Source organism: Rana temporaria, chromosome 3 (assembly GCF_905171775.1).
Source record: "Rana temporaria chromosome 3, aRanTem1.1, whole genome shotgun sequence".
Classification (NCBI taxonomy): Eukaryota; Metazoa; Chordata; class Amphibia; order Anura; family Ranidae; genus Rana; species Rana temporaria.
In genome coordinates, this window is record NC_053491.1 from 316967159 (window position 1) to 316987786 (window position 20628).

Below are 20628 nucleotides of genomic sequence, written 5' to 3' on the forward strand. Positions count from 1 at the left end.
ATACTGCAGTGTGAAGAAACATGAAGGGATTTATGTGTGTTTTGAAAATATCCCACTGCTCAGATCCTTCTTAACACCATGCCTCTTATTATTAGCATTGTCTGTGACATGGAAAGTACTATGAAAAGTATAGGGGGTAAATTATTATTGAAAGCAAATATTGTTCATCGATATACTAACTAATGCATACCCCACAACTGACCCATTCATGAAATGTGGTGTGGTACGCAGCCCGGCATTATATATATATATGTAGTCAAAAGAAAGGTGGCTTATGAGTAGGGGGGGGCCATAGCTGTTTGCTAAATATTTGCCAAACATTTTACAATTGCAATGCTATGGTTGTTTTTAGACACATCTGTGACAGAATGTAAAGGCTGAGGTCAATGTAAAAAAATGTGTTTTCATAGAACTGGAGAAAATTGTACATTGTATTTGACTGTTGTGTTATTGCACAATAAAAATATTTCACATTTAGGCAGAATATATATAGGTACGTGTATACAGTATGATTATAATGTAAGGCATTATGGACATATGCAAGGCAGTATGTCATCATGAATCTAAGTATAACTGTAGTGCAGCTAGACCTACAGTTTGGTTATACAGAACAATTTGGCCCAGTATAAATCTTTAACTATACACAAACAGGAAAATGCTTATAATGCTACAGCATACACTAGGTATACAAGTATATTAGACCAAAGGGATTTTTCATTTGCAGTCTGATAAGTGGGGAATGCCCAATAGTTAATTAAATTCTCAAAATGTTTAAATTTCTTTAGTTAGGGTTTACACTCCCTAGGCCAGTGATGGAAAGCCCTTTCAAAGAAAACAAGCTCTACATCTGTTTCATGCTAGTTTTTTTAAAGTGGAGTTCCACCCAAAGGTGGAACTTCCACTTTAAGCAATCCTTGCCCCCTTACATGCCACATTTGGCATGCAATTTTTTTGGGGGGGGAGTGGGTACCTGTTTTGACAGGTACTTTCAATCCCACTTCCTCCTTCTGTCTTCTCGCCACCTAGGTGACTCATTCTCTCCCCCTAGGCCGCCCCTTCCCTCTCTGCAATCTTCTGGGACGCGTCACAGGTCCGAGAAGATTGCCTGGCCACTAGGAGAGCGCAGCGTGACTCGCGCATGCACAGTGTGTGCCTGTCTGTGAAGCCGCAAGCTGTCACAGCTGGGAGCCCTCAGTTGCAATGATGGCGCTGCGGATGAGGGAGAAGTGAGGCTTTGGGCGGCCGCATCACTGGACCGTGGGACAGGTGAGTATGTGTTTATTAAAAGTTAACAGATAAACTTTTTGTAGCTTCTGACTTTTAATAAACTGAAAAACAAGTGGAAAACCACTTTAATACCTGCAAAAAAATATTCTGACAATGTTTGGACAGTATAGAGGGTTATTTACAGCCACAGCAATATATAAGTGAATACAAAAAAGGAGCGTGTAATGAGAGAACTAAAGGTTGTGTTACAGGTTACCTTCTAATAATACCAATTGTCTGGATGTTTCTGTCTTAAGTATTTTTTGAATCGCTGACAGAAAAATCCAGCAAATCTGTAAATTGGAGTGAAACCAAAATTTCGGACTTACATTTTTGCACCAGGTTAGTACCTTACAAGGTTTTAAAGTCATTGTATCTACACGACTGCTAGGTATTTAGAATTTTCATTTTCAGAAGGAGTTTTCTGTGAGCCTGAAGATTCTCCCAGTGCATAGTTTATTTAATCAAATGTGTTAAAGATTTCTTGTGATTACTGCCCATACATGTCTAGCATCAGACTTTAAATTTTTTCCACATTCAAACATAGTTGCATATATTTTGTAAGGCATTATCTGAATATCAATACAATTTTAGGTAGAATCATTTTAGAAATTATTGCAAGAAAAACAAACTATGTTCAATTGTACTTTGGTCGAAAATAAGGGGCATATATTTATTAATAGTAAACAGATTGACTGATTTATAAATACGTTTCTTATTCAGTTGAAAATGGAACACGGTACTCATCTGCTAATTTTTGAGCTGTATGAATTAATACAATTGCCATTTTTTCACGATTTATGTTGAAAATCCAGTGTACAAAGACTTAGTATTATAGTAAATTACAAGACACATTCTCTCATTAAACCTTTAGTAAATATAAATATTTCAGTAAATACAAAAATAAATAATATAACAGTAAAGATGTAATAATTATAATGGGCCAGAAGAGGGCAGACACGTCATCCTATCAAGGATTGTTTCAGTTATACTTGTGGCTCTGCTCAATTCATCTCTGCACTCCACCCCCTGGCTCAGTGATTCACCCTCCCATCTTCCTTCTCACACACAAAGAAGAGCTGCTGCTCCGATGAGATGATTTCATTACAACAGAAGAGGCATTTGCAGAAAAATGATTGCAATTTACACTAAACAGATTACTGGATTCTAAAAGGATGTGCATTCTATACTGTACCAAAACAAGGATTTAAGATATGGACTATCAAAGGTTTTCCAAGGCATGGAAATGGCATTGGCAAGTAGCTTTCTTCTTTCTCCTTTATAGCTGGGGCTGGGTCTCTGGGCAGCTTCATTATTCTATTGTAGAGGAATCAGATCCAGGGACTGTAGTGGGGAATTTAGCTCAGGATCTGGGCTTAAAACTAGCAGATGTTAATAGACGCAAACTGAGCTTGAGATCAGAAGGAAGCAACAACCTTTTTGCCATAGATCATAAATATGGATCTTTGATTGTGGAAGAGAGGATTGATAGAGAGAGCCTGTGTGGATCCAGCTCTAGCTGTTTGCTGCATTTAGAGGTTGTAGCTGAGAATCCTTTGGAGCTGTTCAGCCTGGAAATTACAGTTGTAGACATCAATGATAACTCTCCATATTTTTTAAGCAACAATCAAGTTATAAAGATTACTGAGCTAGTAGCAAGTCCAGGGGTGCAGTTCCCCTTGGAAAATGCAAACGATCTTGATGTAGGAAATAATGGTGTTACTCTGTATAAATTGTCTCCAAATCCATATTTTTCTTTGTCTGTTACAAATCGAAAGGATGGAACACTCATTGGAGAATTAGTTTTGGAAAAAATACTAGACCGAGAGGAGAAGTCAGAGCATAAGCTTGTTCTCACTGCTGTTGATGGAGGAGAGCCTCCCCGATCAGGATCTACTCAGATAACCGTTATTGTGCTAGATATTAATGACAATGCACCAGTGTTTGATAAGCCACGTTATAAAATCAGCTTACGAGAAAATGTTCCTATAAAAACAGTTGTTATGAGACTTAATGCAACTGATTTAGATGATGGTGCAAATAGTGAGTTTACATTTTCATTTGATCAGCGTACACTAGATTCTGCAAAGAAAATATTTGATTTAAATCCACAGACTGGTGAAATATTTACCACAGGAATTGTGGATTTTGAGGACTCCAATGCATATGAACTCTTTGTTAGAGCAGTTGATAAAGGATCTCCAAAACTTGAAGGACGATGTGTTGTTCAGTTGGAAGTAGAGGATGTAAATGATAATATTCCTGAAATAATATTTACCTCTAAGAATAATGAAGTGCCTGAAAGTGCCCTTATTGGGACTGTTATTGGATTTATCACAGTCAGAGACAGGGATTCTGGTAAAAATGGGGAAGTCAAACTAGAAACCCCATCAGATTTACCCTTTAAATGCCAGCCCATGTCCAACCGTTATACACTGGTCACTAGTGGACATCTGGACAGGGAAAAAGTCTCACAATATACTATTACACTGATCGCTTCTGATCTCGGCTCTCCAACTTTAAGCAGCCAGACTACAATCATCATTAATATTTCTGATGTTAATGATAATCCCCCAGCATTTCTACAGTCTGCTTACAATGCCTTCATATCAGAAAACAATGAGCCTGGCAGACTGTTGTGTACAGTATCTGCTGGAGATCCAGATGAGGCAGATAATGCAAAACTCATTTACTCCATAGCAGAGAGCCACATAGATAGCTCTCCTGTCTCTTCATTTGTCTACATTAACTCTGACACTGGTAATATTTATGCCCAGCGCTCCTTTGACTATGAACAGCTCCAAGTTCTACAGATCAGTGCGAGAGTGGAAGATTCTGGATCCCCAAAGCTGTTTTCCAATGTTTCAGTCTTCATATTTATTCAGGATACAAATGACAATTATCCCTCTATATTATACCCAGAGAGCTCAGGGGAAGTCATGGCACAAGAGACCATTCCCAGATCTGCGTCTGCTGGCTATTTAGTCAGTAAAGTATCTGCGGTGGATCTGGATTCTGGGCACAATGCCTGGCTCACCTATAGTCTTCTTCAGTCTGGCAGTCCAGCTTTGTTTCACATCTCTGAATATACCGGAGAAGTCAGAACTCTGCGAGGATTACAGGAGACGGATAACACAGAACATCGACTTGTCATTTCCGTCAGTGACCATGGGGAGCCTTCACTGTCCTCTACAGTCACTCTGATTGTAAATATAATGGAGAGTATTGCTCAAGAAGGCCCCAAAGCCCATGATTTTCTTACAAATTCTAAATCAAGGACAGATATGACTTTGTATCTAATAATTTCCTTAGCAGCAATTAGCATGGTGTTTCTTGTTACATTTACTATATTGCTCGTCAGATGCCTTAGAAAGAATTATGAAAGCAATTGTGTGTCTTGCTTTCCAAGCAAATCTGCATCCTATTTGGATCAATATAAACCAACACTTTACTTGAACACTGATGGGACTTTAAAATACATGGAGGTGAGGATGGCTCCTCCAGAGTCTTCAGGACAATGTTATCCAATGTGTTTCCCTCCTGCTGCAGATTTTACTGGATCTACACTGAATAAGCCTATAAACTTTCCACAATTAAGTGAAATGATCAATGATCATACACTTAGCTTTGAGCCAAGGGAATATAATGAACTAAATCAGGTGAGACACCAGCGAAATTATACTTTTTGTATGATCACTTTTTATTTCATACATCACTCTATAGACCTATATAACCAGTTGTTGATTATTTGCTCTCATTTGAACAGCAAAACTTTTCACTACTTTTCTTTCTCGTATTTGGTTCTAAGAATTGTGGAACTAAAATTTGGCATAATATCTTTTTCATATACAGAGTACATATATATATATATATATATATATATATATATATATATATATATATATATATAGATAGATAGATAGATAGATAGATAGATAGATAGATAGATAGATTTATATATATATATATATATATATATATATATATATATATATATATATATTTATATATATATATATATATATATATATATATATAGATATATAGATAGATATATAGATATATCTATATCAATATATAGATATATATATTACAGGCAGGACTATCAGTATGTTTTAATAGGCAAATGTGCTTGTATTTTCAGATACTTAACTGAAAAAAAAATTTCAGACAAACTCTTAAACGCTTATTTGGCAAAGTGATATGCTGTCAAATAAGGGAATATGTAAATGAATAGTTGCATGTAGTTGTAATATGTATGTACACATTGGGGTTTATTTACTATAGGTAAAGAGTGGAAAACCAGGCTCACTTCTGCATAAAAGCCAATCAGCTTCCAGGTTTTATTGCCAAAGCTTAAATGAACAAGCTGAGGTTAGAAGCTGATTGGTTTCTATACAGAAATTAGCCTGATTTGCACTCTCCAGCCATAGTAAATAAACCCCATTATGATATATGAATGTAGTTTACATACTCATATACTAGTTTGCATATACATATGACTGTAGTTTACTAGAATAACAATAAACCATACAGTGTGGTTTTGAGCCAAATCAAGCTAATATGGTGTGGTGTGTAGATTTGCCATTGTAGAATGTCATAAGTAGTTAGTGACATGTATGATAACTTTGTCTGACAGAATTTGAGAGGTTTTTTTGATGGTTGGATTCTTAATGTTGCTGGGGTTGTTCATTGGGACTGATTCTTTACTTTTCCAAGACAGAACATAAACACCAAACTAAAACTGTTGTCAGTACCTCATCAAGGTTTATTGTATTGACAGGGTAAACAATGATCATGAGATAATCAGTCAGAGAAGCATACACTGATGACAAATAAGAGAAAATATAATTATGTTATACTGTAGATGTTTCTGGAGTGTGGTAGCCTGGCACCACAGCAGTGTTAACCCTTCAGTAGGTTGAACCAAACAGCACAGCTGATACAAAGATAATATTTTTTTTTAATCAGTATCTTTCCTTAGGCAAGTAGCCTGACAATTAAAAATTATTAGTATGAATGCCATAAGATCCTGAATCTGGGATGCTGATTAAAATAACCAATTATAAAATAGAGACCGTTTTTTCATATATATGATGGGATATAGGCAACGCTGGACATTTGTGGCTACTGAGAGAGAGGTGATCACTGAAGCAAGGAATATCTTATGATCCCAGGAAAAAATCTGTAGAATAGGGAATGCTAATGTGATGGTAAAGAAAAGGACAGAGGCATTTATGACCATTATGCCTGGTCTGTCTAGTTAAAAATCAGCATTCCCCTGCAACCCACTGTCTTTTCATCCATTGATAGTGCACATAGTCCTAGAAAATAAACACACTTAGGGCAAGAAACAACCCCCAACTTTTCTCATAGATCCACACTACTATACACTGCATATAATGTGGTCTTTTTGTTTATAGTGGTAGCGTTAAAACTTTCTTGGTTATGTCTACTCCTCTACACCGTTGTGAAATACTCCTGACTTTTAATCAGACCTGTGATAGTTAAAGTTGAAGCGCTAAAGGGCCATACACATGGAGTGAATATCGAGCAGTATCGGCCAGTTTAAAAGAAATTGGCGGACATTTGGCCAGTGTGTACGGCAGTTGGTCGGGTGTTCGGCTTCTGTAGAAGGGGCTTGACTAAAAAAAGTTGGCATCCCATTACTGCTCTCAATGGCTGAGAGTGCTGACTGGTGTGTTCTGGTGAGGAAGCAGTGCCCCTTTCAGAACACAATAACATTGGATTGTTAGTGCAGGATCACCTGCCAAGCACTTCCATTTTAAGTTGAACAAAAAATAATAATATTGTGTACTAGGTTTAAGTCAACTTTTTCTGCCTCTTTTTAGACATTTCCACTCTTGCATTTGCCTCCACAATGAATATTACCACTGTAGTGTCCCTTATAAACAAACACAATAAAACTATGTATTTCTAAAAAATAAATAAAAAATCATGTAAACTATGGGGCAGATCCACGTACATCGGCGCATATATCCGCCGGGCGTAGCGTATCTAAGATACACTACACCGCCGTAACTTATTTTTTTTTCGCATCCTCAAAGAATTTGCGCCGTAAGTTACGGCGGCGTGGTGTATCTTTGGCGGCGTAAGGGCGCGGAATTCAAATGGATGTGATGGGGGCGTGTTTTATGTAAATACATTGTGATCCGACGTAAACAACGTTTTTTTTTTAACGGCGCATGCGCCATCCATGGGGGTATCCCAGTGCGCATGCTCAAAATTAAACCGGAACAAGCCAATGCTTACGACGGTGACGTCATTCTACGCAAATCCCTATTCGCAAAAGACTTACGCAAATGACGTAAAAAATTCAAAAATAGACGCGGGAACAACGCCCATACTTAACATTGAGTACGCCTCATTATTGCAGCTATCACTATATGCCGGAAAAAGCCGAACGCAAACGACGTAAAAAAAAGCGCCGGCCGGACCTACATTCGTGGATTGCCGTATCAAGCTAATTTGCATACTCGACGCGGAATGCAGCTACGATCCGACAGCGTACTAAGACGTACGCCTGTCGGATCGAGCCCAGATGCAGTCGTATCTTGTTTTGTAGATACAAAACAAAGATACGACGCGGGCAATTTAAAATGTTAAATTACGCGACGTATCAATAGATACGCCGGCGTAATTCTTCTGTGGATCTGGCCCTCTGTGTGCATCACAGAACAAAAGCAAACCTTAAAAATATATATTTATGTATGAGCGTTCATCATTATGTAGAGGACATTTATTCACACATGAATAACTGATTATCCAAATTTCTGCTGCACAAATTTTTTTTTACTGGCACCTGAGAGTTGAAGATTATAAGTGAAGATGAGAAGGGTTTTACTTTATTGGTACACATTTAGGAGTAAGCACAGTACAATTAGTAGATGTCAGGAAATAATAGTAAATTAACTTAAGATTTATTTTAAATCATTCTCTAAGCCAAACAAACTTTAAAGCTCATGCTTGAGGTCTATATAATATGTGTCACTCTTGTCTAGTAACAAGAAGGATGAGAAAGTAATAAAAGATGCATGGTTTCAGAAATCTTCTGCCTTTGTTGAAAATCCTGGCAATCAACATTATAATCTATCTATTGCAATCTGGAAGTGTAATCATTATAATGGGCATATCAAATATGGTATGACAAATATTTAAATATTTAAAAATATATTCTGTGCCTACTATATAAGACTATGTTCACACACACACAATTTTAACATTTACACTAAAGTGAGCACTTTACCATGTGTTTTTGACAAGTTTAAAGCCCTCCAAGTGTTTTTTTTCCTTTATTAAGTGGGAAGTGTTTTTTTTCCATCTCACTGATATTTGATAAACGCTTGTCAGACATGCTGCAAATACTACAGGTGCATTTATAGTGCATTACTCTAGACTTGAATGCAAGTAGTTGACAAGCTTCACCTCCTCCCACAGTGGAAACTTTTGCCTCACATTGACATGAAGCGAAGCACATTTGCTTTTCATGCTTTTCAAATGTGAACATCTCTCTCTGCTGTCCATATTATCTATTGTAGGCTAGTTTGCTAGATGTTCTGGAAGAAACCAGAATGCATCCAAAGTGCCTGTTTCTAATGCCAGTGTGAACAGGGCCTTACTTCTATGGATCGAGAAAAATAGTATTGGCTTTTGCACTTTTTTGCTTGGTATGTGTTTTTAGTACATACATTCTGGCAGGGCTTTGGTAATGTTGTCCGTTGCATTAGTATTTATATGATATATAGTGCACACTAAAGTTTGTGCACAGTCTAGATTTTGCACATATAGAGCAATGAATGATGTAAAGCATTCAGGGATTGTACAATTGTATGTGAGAGTTCTAGACTTTGTACATATAGTACCAGCCAAAGTAAAAAGGATTGTGTGACTTCTAGGGATGAGATTCAGGTCCACAATTACTAACCATTACTATGGGTTCACAATGAATCCCACAGGATTCACGAAGTTCACAAATTGTGAACTATTAGCCAAAAGTTTCAGGCTCCATGCACACTGGGCTTAAAAAAAACGTCTGTTCTCTTTGGAGTAAAAAACATCCATATAGAGCATTTTTTGTACAAAGTTTAGAAGAGTTTAGGAGAGTTTTACGTTTTTTCTGCCAGTGAGCTCCAATCAGAAACGGGAATGAGAAGTTTTTTTTTCCTGTCTCTAAACGTTGTTCTCAAAATATGCCTCTTAACGTCCTAATGTACATGGACATGTAGGTTAACATTGAGTTGCTTCTACAGGCAGAACACAAAACTCCTGTAGAAGCAAAGTTTTTATGCCAGTGTGCATAGAGCCTCAAGGTTTGCCACCAGAAATAGGGAACAACCAATATTTTACAAAAGGGTGGGCTCACAATTGATTTTTGTAGTTCAATGAAAATTCGATGAACATCTCTTTGTGTCCTTGTAGAAATGATGATCATCAGTGCTAGATTTTATGGGTTCAAATGATCACAGCTGCGTTTAGATAGGCATAGGCTTCACAGAGGCAGGACATTATGTGCATAGTTACATAATTCCTGGATAACAAATCACTATGACATATAGTGTTAGTGTTTATATTACAATATGTCATTGTGACATTTTACAATTTTACAGCATGTTCTTAAATGTAATAAAAATAGGTCTTTAAGATCTTTAGGCAATGTTTTCTGTAGATACCACAATAATATATTTTCTAAACCAAATCTACTAAGTTGTTAGCAATTATTGAAAGTATTAATAATAATATTTAAATAATTGGTTACAATTCTATGATGCTAATTTGGTTTCAGTTTATCCTTGAAATATTAAAACAAGATGTAGTTTTAAGGGTTTAAACACTTAGATGGGACTTGAAGTTATCAAAATTGACCAGAAGAGGGCAGACTTGTCATCCATTCCGATTTTTCAACTGTTAGGAGATCTGCTATTCTGTACGCTGCACTCTCCTCCCCCTGGCTCAGTGATTCACCCTCCCATTTTCCTCCTCACACACAAAGAAGATCTACTCCACTGACGACTAGACTCTGGATGATTTCATTGCAACAAAAGAGGCATTTTACACCAACAGGATACAAATTTACACAGCAGACACATGTGGATTACAAAATGATATGCTTTTTATGCAGTCTCACACTAAGGAATTAAGATATGGACTACCTAAGCTTTCCCAAAGCTTGTAAATGGCAAGTAGCATTCTTCTTTCTGCTTTGTAGCTGGGGCTGGGTCTCTGGGCAGCTTCATTATTCTGTTGCAGAGGAATCAGATCCAGGGACTGTTGTGGGGAATATAGCTCAGAATCTGGGCTTAAAATTAGTAGATATTAATAGAAGGAAGCTGCATTTGAGATCTGAGGATAGCAGCAAGCTTTTTGCAATTGATCAGAGAAATGGAGCTTTAACTGTATATGAAAGGATTGATAGGGAGAGCTTGTGTGCATCCAGTGCCAGCTGCTTGCTACATTTAGAGGTTGTAGCTGAGAATCCTTTGGAGCTTTTCAGCCTGGATATTGAGATTTTGGATATTAATGATAATTCACCATTTTTTGCAAATTCTCATCATATTATAAAAATTACAGAGCTGGTAACAATTCCTGGAGTACAGTTCCCTCTCGATAGTGCCCAGGATCTTGATGCAGGAATTAATAGTGTTACTCATTACAAATTAAACCCAAATCCATACTTTTCATTATTTGTCACAAAGGATGATGATAGACTGATTGCAGAATTAGTACTGGATAAAATCCTAGACAGAGAGGAGAAATCAGAACACAAGCTTGTTCTCACTGCCATTGATGGAGGAGAACCTCCCCGATCAGGATCCACTCAGATAACGGTTGCAGTGTTAGATGTAAATGATAACCCACCAATTTTTGATCAATCACGGTATAAGATCAATGTCAGGGAAAACATTCCTTTAAAATCTGTCTTAATAAAACTAAATGCTACTGATGCCGATGATGGTATAAATAGTGAATTCATGTATTCCTTTGATCATCGTACATCTAATGCTGGAAAGGAGCTATTTGATATAAACCCAATCACAGGTGAATTGCTCATTAAAGGACCTTTAGATTTTGAAGTATCAAATGTTTATGAACTATTTGTCAAAGCAACAGACAAAGGCACACCAAAGCATGAGGGACGTTGTCGCATCCAGGTTGAAATAGAAGATGTAAATGATAATGTACCAGAAATAATTTTTTCCTCACAAAGCAACGTGCCTGAAAATGTCCCCGTAGGGACTGGTGTTGGGTTTATTACAGTCAGAGACAGGGATTCTGGTAAAAACAGTGAAACCAAACTAGAAATATCACCAGATTTACCTTTTAAATGCCAACCCATGTCAAACCGTTATACGCTGGTCACTAGTGGACATCTGGACAGAGAGAAAGTCTCACAATATACTATTACACTGATCGCTTCTGATCTCGGCTCTCCTTCTTTAAGCAGCCAGACTACAATTGTCATTAATATTTCTGATGTTAATGATAATCCTCCAGCATTTCTACAGTCTGCTTACAATGCCTTCATATCAGAAAACAATGAGTCTGGCAGACTGTTGTGTACAGTATCTGCTGGAGATCCAGATGAGGGAGATAATGCAAAGCTCATTTACTCCATAGCAGAGAGCCACATAGATGGCTCTCCTGTCTCTTCATTTGTCTACATTAACTCTGACACTGGTAATATTTATGCCCAGCGCTCCTTTGACTATGAACAGTTTCAAGTTCTACAGATCACTGCGAGAGTGGAAGATTCTGGATCCCCAAAGCTGTTTTCCAATGTTTCAGTCTTCATATTTATTCAGGATACAAATGACAATTATCCCTCTATATTATACCCAGAGAGCTCAGGGGAAGTCATGGCACAAGAGACCATTCCCAGATCTGCGTCTGCTGGCTATTTAGTCAGTAAAGTATCTGCAGTGGATTTGGATTCTGGGCACAATGCCTGGCTCACCTATAGTCTTCTTCAATCTGGCAGTCCAGCTTTGTTTCACATCTCTGAATATACAGGAGAAATAAGAACTCTGAGAGGATTACAGGAGACGGATAACACAGACCATCGACTTGTCATTTCCATCGTTGACCATGGGGAGCCTTCACTGTCCTCTACAGTCACTCTGATTGTAAATATAATGGAGAATATTGCTCAGGAAAGCCCAAAATCTCATGATTTTCTCACAAATTCTGAATCTGTATCAGATATGACCTTATATCTTATAATTTCCTTAGCAGCAATTAGTTTAGTTTTTCTTGTAACCTTTACAATATTGCTTGTTAGATGCCTTAGAAAGAGTTATGACAGTAGCTGTGGGTCTTGTTTTTCAAGCAAACCTCTTTCTACATCTTATTTGGATCAGTATAAACCAACACTTTACCTAAACACAGATGGGACTTTAAAATACATGGAAGTGAGGATGGCTCCACCTGAACCCCCAGGACCTTGTAATCCAGCCTGTTTTCTTCCAACAGCAAATACAGATTTCACTCTTGTAGACCCTAAACATATTCCCCAATTTAATGAAACAGTCATGGACCCAAAAAACATTTCAGACTCAAGTTGGCTAAATGAGCACACTCAGGTGAGATGTAATTAATGATTTGTAAATGTACTTATTTTCAAAAAATTTACAGTTTATTATTAGGATTTAAATTCCATACATATTTTACAAATGAGTAGTGCGTTGTTGCACTCTGTCTAATTTCTTTATACCTTTTGTTTTAAGTTTGGCTATGTGCAGCTGGTATTTACAAACTGGAGAAACGGCAATTAATCAGATGTACTTAGGAAATTGAACTGAGGTTTATTGTGGGAACAGTTTAGTTGCTATAGGCTAAACCACGCAGCCCCAAAAACCAGAGCCACACTGGAATGCCATCAAATGGCAGTTTGCGATGAGGGGGCAGGGCGACACGCTCCATGACTTCCCCAACAGCCATGGGCAGCTGGCAGGAGAGGCAAACCAAAACCTCCACACCGCTCCCAGTAGGAGAGAGGGCACAGCTCCAGTGAACGGAAGACAGGTATTTAAAAAATTTGAATTCCTAGCAAGTTGCTGGGAATCATTTTTTTCTCTAACCCCCACTTTCCCACCCTGGAACCCTAAGGCTGCAATTTTAGCAACCTTAATCTGCCACCCTAGATGCAGCCCTTCACGCAACTTGAGGATACAAATGGGGCACTTGCCCCCTTTTAAGTTGAAAACCACTGACCTACAGTATCAATGCTCTAGTGATGTGGCTGTGCAACATCACTAGAGCATTACGTTTACACTGGTGAAATTTGATGAGAATCTCACTCTAAATGCTGCAAGCTGTTATGGGGCAAACATTTATACTTCCTATGACACAAGTTTAAGTAGTATATAATATTTTAACTTTATTATTTTATTTTAAATTCCCCACCCTGTTTCTGTATTGTACATTTAATTCATAAAATCAAGAGTGTGATATGTTGCATGTGGTGTCCTTCTGCAAACCCTTTGAGGATTAAGAGGAGAACTCTCTTATTACTTTGACCTCTTTTTCCCTACTTATTAAACAAAATAGAGTGTTGCTTGAGTCAGTGTCCCAAAGCAAAAAAAGCAGAAAGCACATTTATTAAACACAACACTGCACAAAGTATATACCATATATACTCGAGTATAAGCCAAGTTTTTCAGCCTTTTTTTTAGAGCTGAAAATTCCCCTCTCGGCTTATACTCGAGTCAGTGTACCTTGGGCGTCCATTTTTTAAAACTCGCGGCTTCCTCCTGGTCCTGTCCCATTCTGTGATAGGCGTTTGACTCTGTGTTCAGTGTTCCACCTATCACGGGCATTCTTTCATCCTCAGACTCAGTTTCCCAGCAGACACTGTGTTCAGTGTTCTGCCTATCACGGACCTTCTCTTGTCCGAAGATGAAAGAACATCTGTGATTGGCGGAACACTGAACACAGTGTCTGCTGGGAAACCGAGTCCGAGGATGAAAGAACGTCCGTGATAGGTGGAACACAGTGTCAAATGCCTGTCACAGAACGGGACGGGACCAGGAGGAAGCCGCGAGTTTTAGAAAATGGATGCCCGCAGCACAGCCTGTCTAGAATTTTAGGTATGATGTAATGTGCACAGTGAGGTTGTAATGGGAACAGTGAGGATGGGCACAGTGAGGTAATGGGCACAGTGAGGCAATGGGCACAGTGAGGTTGTAATGGACGCAGCCTGTCAAGAATTTCAGGTACGCTGCAATGGGCACAGTGAGGTTGTAATGGGCACAGTGAGGATGGGCACAGTGAGGTTCCAATGGGCACAGTGAGGTTGGACATAGTGAGGCGTGCAAATGGACACAGTGAGGCATGCAAATAGGCATTGTTGACCCTCTTTTCTGCTTACAGTAGCTGCTGCATTCTCACCCTAGGCTTATACTCGAGTCAATACGTTTTCCCATTTTTTGGTGGTAAAATTAGGTGAGTGAGTGAGTGAGTGAGTGAAAAACTTGTATAGTGGTACACATGCAAACTGAATCGCCTCAAGGCGCTTGGTATCCATTTCCTACTATTTTTCTTTGCCTTCAGAATAGGTGGGTTTTGAGTTTTTTTCTGAAGGCTTGGTGATTCACTTCCGTTCGGATACTGGTTGGTAAAGCGTTCCACAGTCGAGGTCCTTGGACTGCAAATCTTCGTTCTCCTTTGGACTTGTAGCGGGCCTTGGGTATTTGGAGTAGATTTGGGTTAGTAGATCGAAGAACGCGGTTGGGGTTGTGACATTTTAATTTTTCACATAGATATTGGGATGCACTTCCTTGTACACATTTGTGCGTCAGGCAGAGCTCTTTAAACGTAATTTGATCTTTTATGAGCAACCAGTGGAGGGACCTGAGGGAGGGAGAGATTGATTCCCAGGTTTTTTTTCATGTTACAAGTCGTGCCGCCGTATTCTGGATGACTTGTAGACATGCAATTTGATATTTTGGGAGTCCAAGGTAAAGGGCGTTTGCATAGTCGAGTCTGGAGTTGATTATTGTTCCCACCATGACTGCTGTGTCTTCTTTTAGGATGAAGGGAATGAGTCTACGAAGCAGGCGCAGCAGATGGTGCGATCCGCTGACTACTGAACCTATTTGTGCATCCATTGTCATGTCGGAGTCAAAAGTGACTCCGAGACTTTTGACTTTGGTGCTAGGGGTGATGGTTTGTCCCAAAATGGGCGGGGGTGTCCATGTTGTCGTAGCAAGTCTCTTTCGGTTGGCGTGGAACAGAAGAAGTTCTGTTTTTGATCCATTGAGTTTAAGGTAACTCTCCGTCATCCAATTCTCTATCAGAGTAAGGCATTTCTCTAGTCCGAGATAATGATCCTTTTTGTTGCTGATACGAAAGTAGAGTTGGGTGTCATCCACGTAGGAATGGTAGAGTAAATTCTGGTTACTGATGATTTTGAGAAGAGGGCGGAGATAAATATTGAATAGTACGGGCAACAAAGGTGACCCCTGAGGGCCTCCGCATGACACGGTACGTTTTTCAGAAGTAAAAGGACCTAGTTTCACTATCTGTGCCTTGGCTTATACTCGGGTCGGCTTATACTCGAGTATATACGGTATATGTATTTTTTGAAGGAAAACAATTATATCCCGTTTAGAGATTAAAAGCTTTATTAATCAATTTTCAATAAAGCAACTGACAGTATTTCTAACAATTCCTTTGTTATTTCATATCCACTATTATACTGACATATGAATTTCTGCTCTATGGTAGCATAAACTATTAAATACAGAAATGGGTAAATGTGGTATTCTGAGAGCTTACCCTTATTTCATGTAAATGTGGCATCTTGCTGTAAAATGTTCTTTGTATCTCTTGTATAAATTACTTCACATTGCTGTCAATAGCATACTTTGCTTTATCAGTATTACAGTAATATGTTTGATCTATACATGCACTTTGACATTTACGAATATAAGAAAGCTCAGATTTCTTCAAAACGAAATATACGTATGTTTCTCTGTGCCTGACCTTCCATCCCCCATTTCCAGCTCACAGCATGAACCTAATTATATAGATAGCTATAAAGCACCAGTTTCAGTAAAGACTGCGACTACCAAGGCCAAGGGGAATGCAGTTTATTTTGATCTGAGATTCAGGGTAGAAGTGCATTGTTAGTACTGGGAAGGAAATAGTGAGGTAACATTAAAAATATTTGTGTAATGAAAGTGCACTTATTCTTTACTTTAATAAGCAATTGTCAGATATATTTCTATACCTATTGATCATTTCAATCAGTACGAATGCTCATGTGCCTGCCTAATTGTGTGCGAATGACAGGAGTATTGGGCAGCCAAGGATTTTTTTACATATTAGATACTCTGTGAAGCAACATTTTTCAATATCTGCTTTTAAAACGACATTATTGGTACATCACGTCTATAAAATATTACATTTTTGTGTACAATAAAAATTGACAGATACACATGTATATATATATATATATATATATATATATATATATATATATATATATATATATATATATATATATATATATATATATATAAAAACATAATCATAAGATATATCTGACTTGGTTTAAAAAGTAACTACACTTTTGTTGAGAAAAAAAACATTCCTCTCTGAGTGATCTATGTACATAGCAAGGATTTTAACAAATTGTGTTGCAGATTCCTACCTCTAGTTATTCTGAAGAAATACTTGCTTGTTTGTCTGTGTCCATGTGTGAATGAATCTGTATGGAAGTGATTTTATTATTACCAATCATCTGCTGCACCTGCAGGGTTCTAATGAGGAAAGTGGCAATCCCTTTAGACGTGATTGTACTTTGGGGGTACCTCCCCAAAAAAGGAGATGCCTAAAAATGTGACTTACAGCACTGCAGAATAAAAGGGAAAGGGCATTTTTAATACCATTCAATTGCAATGTAACTTGTGTCACATTTGTATACGCTATATTATTATTTTTCTGCTATGTTGATCCTTACACATTTTCTATAATATAGATTTATACTAAAAAAGACACCTTAACCATGATATTGGCAATATAATGGTATACAGGGTGTGTTGTTTAGCATTAATCTGTATTATAGAAAATTCAAAAGAATCAACACTATTCAGCTTGTAGTGACTATTGCTGCTAAGGGGGACTGACAAGAATATCATAGAGCTTGAGTCTGAAAAAAAATTACAAACCATATGTGACACAACGTACCAGAGGATACACAATATATATATATATATATATATATATATATATATATATATATATATATATATATATATATATATATGGTCAATATCTGCTATATAATAATATACTGTATATCAATATCCTTTAATAATGAAATATTCAGAATGTCTGGAATTACTTCATCTTAATTGTAATTTTATTTTCACATTTAACCAGAAGAGGGCAGACTTGTCATCCAGTAAGGATTTCAAGCCACACTAATGAATCTGCTGGTTTCAGCCACACACTCCCCTCCCCCTGGCTCAGTGATTCACCCTCCCATCTCCTCTCTAACACACAAAGAGCTGCTACTCCATTATAAACCAAGATGATGATTCAATTGCAGCAGAACTGCTTTACCTTATGATAATCGAATCTTCATCCACATTTGCATTGGATTACAAAAAGGATGTATATTTTATACTATCTCACACAAAGGATTTAAGATATGGACTGCCAAACCTCTCTGAAAGCGTGGAAATGGCAAGTAGCTTTCTCCCTTCTCCTTTGTAGCTGGGGCTGGGTCTCTGGGCAGCTTCGTTATTCTGTTGTGGAAGAGTCAAATCCAGGGACTGTAGTGGGAAATACAGCAAGGGATCTTGGGTTAAACCTGGCAGACATTAATAAACAAAAATTTAATTTGGGATCTGAAGGAAGCAGCAGATTTTTTGCTATTGACCACATAAACGGAGATTTGACTGTGCAAGAGAGGATTGATAGAGAGAGCCTATGTGGATCCAGCGCCAGCTGTTTGCTGCATTTGGAGATTGTAGCTGAGAAACCTCTGGAGCTGTTCAGTTTGGAAATAGAGGTTGTAGATATTAATGACAATAGTCCTATTTTTTTATTAAATGACCAGGTACTAAAGATCACAGAGCTAGTGACGAGCCCTGGTGTTCATTTTCCTCTAAAAATTGCTCAAGATCTAGATATAAGCCCCAATGGGATTCACCAATATAGACTAAATCCAAATCCATATTTTTCTTTATTTCAAACTAATCGCAATGATGGAACATTGATTGCAGAATTAGTGCTGGAAAAGACACTTGATAGAGAGGAATTATCAGAGCACAAGCTTTTCCTTACTGCTATTGATGGAGGAGAACCTCCCAGATCTGGATCCACTGTGATAAACGTTATTGTTTTAGATATTAATGACAATGCACCAGTGTTTGATCAGCCACGTTATAGGACAATTGTCATGGAAAATGTCCCCTTACAAACAGTTATCATCAAACCAAATGCTACAGATCTAGATGAGGGTGCAAATGGTGAACTATTTTATTCTTTTGATCACTATACATCCGATGCTGCAAAGAAAGTATTTGACATTAATTCACATACTGGTGAAATATTTGTGAAGGGACCTGTAGATTTTGAAGAGTCAAAATCATATGAATTATTTGTAAAGGCAGAAGATAAAGGATCACCCAGATTAGAAGGAAGGTGTGTAATCAAAGTCGAAGTAGAAGATGTAAATGATAACTGTCCGGAAATTATTTTTTCCTCTAAAAGTAGGGAGGTACCTGAAAATTCCCCAGTAGGGACTGTTGTTGGGTTTATTACAGTCAGAGATAAGGATTCTGGTAAAAATGGGCAAATTAAATTAGAAGTATCCCCAGATTTACCTTTCAAATGCCAGCCCATGTCAAACCGTTATACACTGGTCACTAGTGGACATCTGGACAGGGAGAAAGTCTCACAATATACTATTACACTGATCGCTTCTGATCTCGGCTCTCCTTCTTTGAGCAGCCAGACTACAATCATCATTACTATTTCTGATGTTAATGATAATTCTCCAGCTTTTCTACAGTCTGCTTACAATGCCTTCATTTTAGAAAACAATGATCCTGGCAAACTATTGTGTACAGTATCTGCTGGAGATCCAGATGAAGGAGATAATGCAAAGCTCATTTACTCCATAGCAGAGAGCCACATAGACGGCTCTCCTGTCTCTTCATTTGTCTACATTAACTCTGACACTGGTAATATTTATGCCCAGCGCTCCTTTGACTATGAACAGTTCAAAGTTCTACAGATCACTGCGAGAGTGGAAGATTCTGGATCCCCAAAGCTGTTTTCCAATGTTTCAGTTTTCATATTTATTCAGGATACAAATGACAATTATCCCTCTATATTATACCCAGAGAACTCAGGGGAAGTCATGGCACAAGAGACCATTCCCAGATCTGCGTCTGCTGGCTATTTAGTCAGTAAAATATCTGCAGTGGATCTGGATTCTGGGCACAATGCCTGGCTCACCTATAGTCTTCTTCAGACTGGCAGTCCAGCTTTGGTTTACATCTCTGAATATACAGGAGAAATAAGAACTCTGCGAGGATTACATGAGACGGATAACACAGAACATCGACTTGTCATTTCCATCAGTGACCATGGGGAGCCTTCACTGTCCTCTACAGTCACTCTGATTGTAAATATAATAGAGAATATAGTGCAAGAAAGTCCCAAATCTCATGATTTTCTCACAAACTCTAAATCAACACCAAATATGACCTTGTATCTCATAATTTCCTTAGCAGCTGTCACTTTAGTCTTTCTTGTTACTTTTATAATAATACTTGTTAGATGCCATAAGAGGAATTATGACAGTACTTGTGGGTCTTGTTTCTCAACCAAATCCCTTTCTACATCGTATTTGGATCAATACAAACCAACACTTTACCTGAACACTGATGGAACTTTAAAATACATGGAAGTTAGAATGGCTCCTCCAGAACCTCCACAGCCATGCCATCCAGCTTGTTTTATTCCCCCATTAAATGAAACAGTTGTAAAATCTCAAAATCAAACAGACTCAGACTGGCTTAATGAACCTATTCAGGTGAGCTACTACAAATATTTATCTTTTATATTTAGAAATTACCCAGTTTCTGGATGTTTGTTTCAAACAAATTCTACATATTTTTCAGAACACTGATTGCTTTACCTAGCATTGCACTGATATCCATTGTTTTTAATATTCAGATGTTCATTGTTGGTATGTTCACAGCTGCAAAGTCCAAAGTTTTAATATTACAATAACATAGGCATTGTAGTAGTGAATCTGTTTTTTTTTCTCCTACGTGGTTGGCTATTCTTTACTGCGTCCACTAAGCTCTGGGGTAAATTCCCCAA

General features: G+C 37.9%; 3 protein-coding genes across 45 annotated transcripts in view; all 3 read left to right on the top strand.

The window, feature by feature from the left end:
• Positions 1-20628, top strand: part of LOC120932487 (protocadherin gamma-C5-like) — a 721441-nt gene that overhangs the window by 595155 nt on the left and 105658 nt on the right. Inside the window, exon 1 of one of the 43 annotated variants that reach the window (XM_040344896.1) lies at positions 2222-4925. The exons of 40 other annotated variants lie outside the window; for them this stretch is intronic. In XM_040344896.1, the coding sequence (XP_040200830.1) occupies positions 2481-4925 (2445 nt within the window). In that variant the 5' untranslated portion in view covers positions 2222-2480. Of the gene's footprint in view, positions 1-2221; positions 4926-9954; positions 12864-17722; positions 20336-20628 lie in introns of those variants that run through there. 2 more of the 43 variants (XM_040344904.1, XM_040344922.1) reach the window with 2 other exon arrangements.
• The window catches only part of LOC120932491 (protocadherin gamma-C5-like), a 241030-nt gene that overhangs the window by 140845 nt on the left and 79557 nt on the right, over positions 1-20628 (top strand).
• The window catches only part of LOC120932492 (protocadherin gamma-C5-like), a 223988-nt gene that overhangs the window by 123803 nt on the left and 79557 nt on the right, over positions 1-20628 (top strand).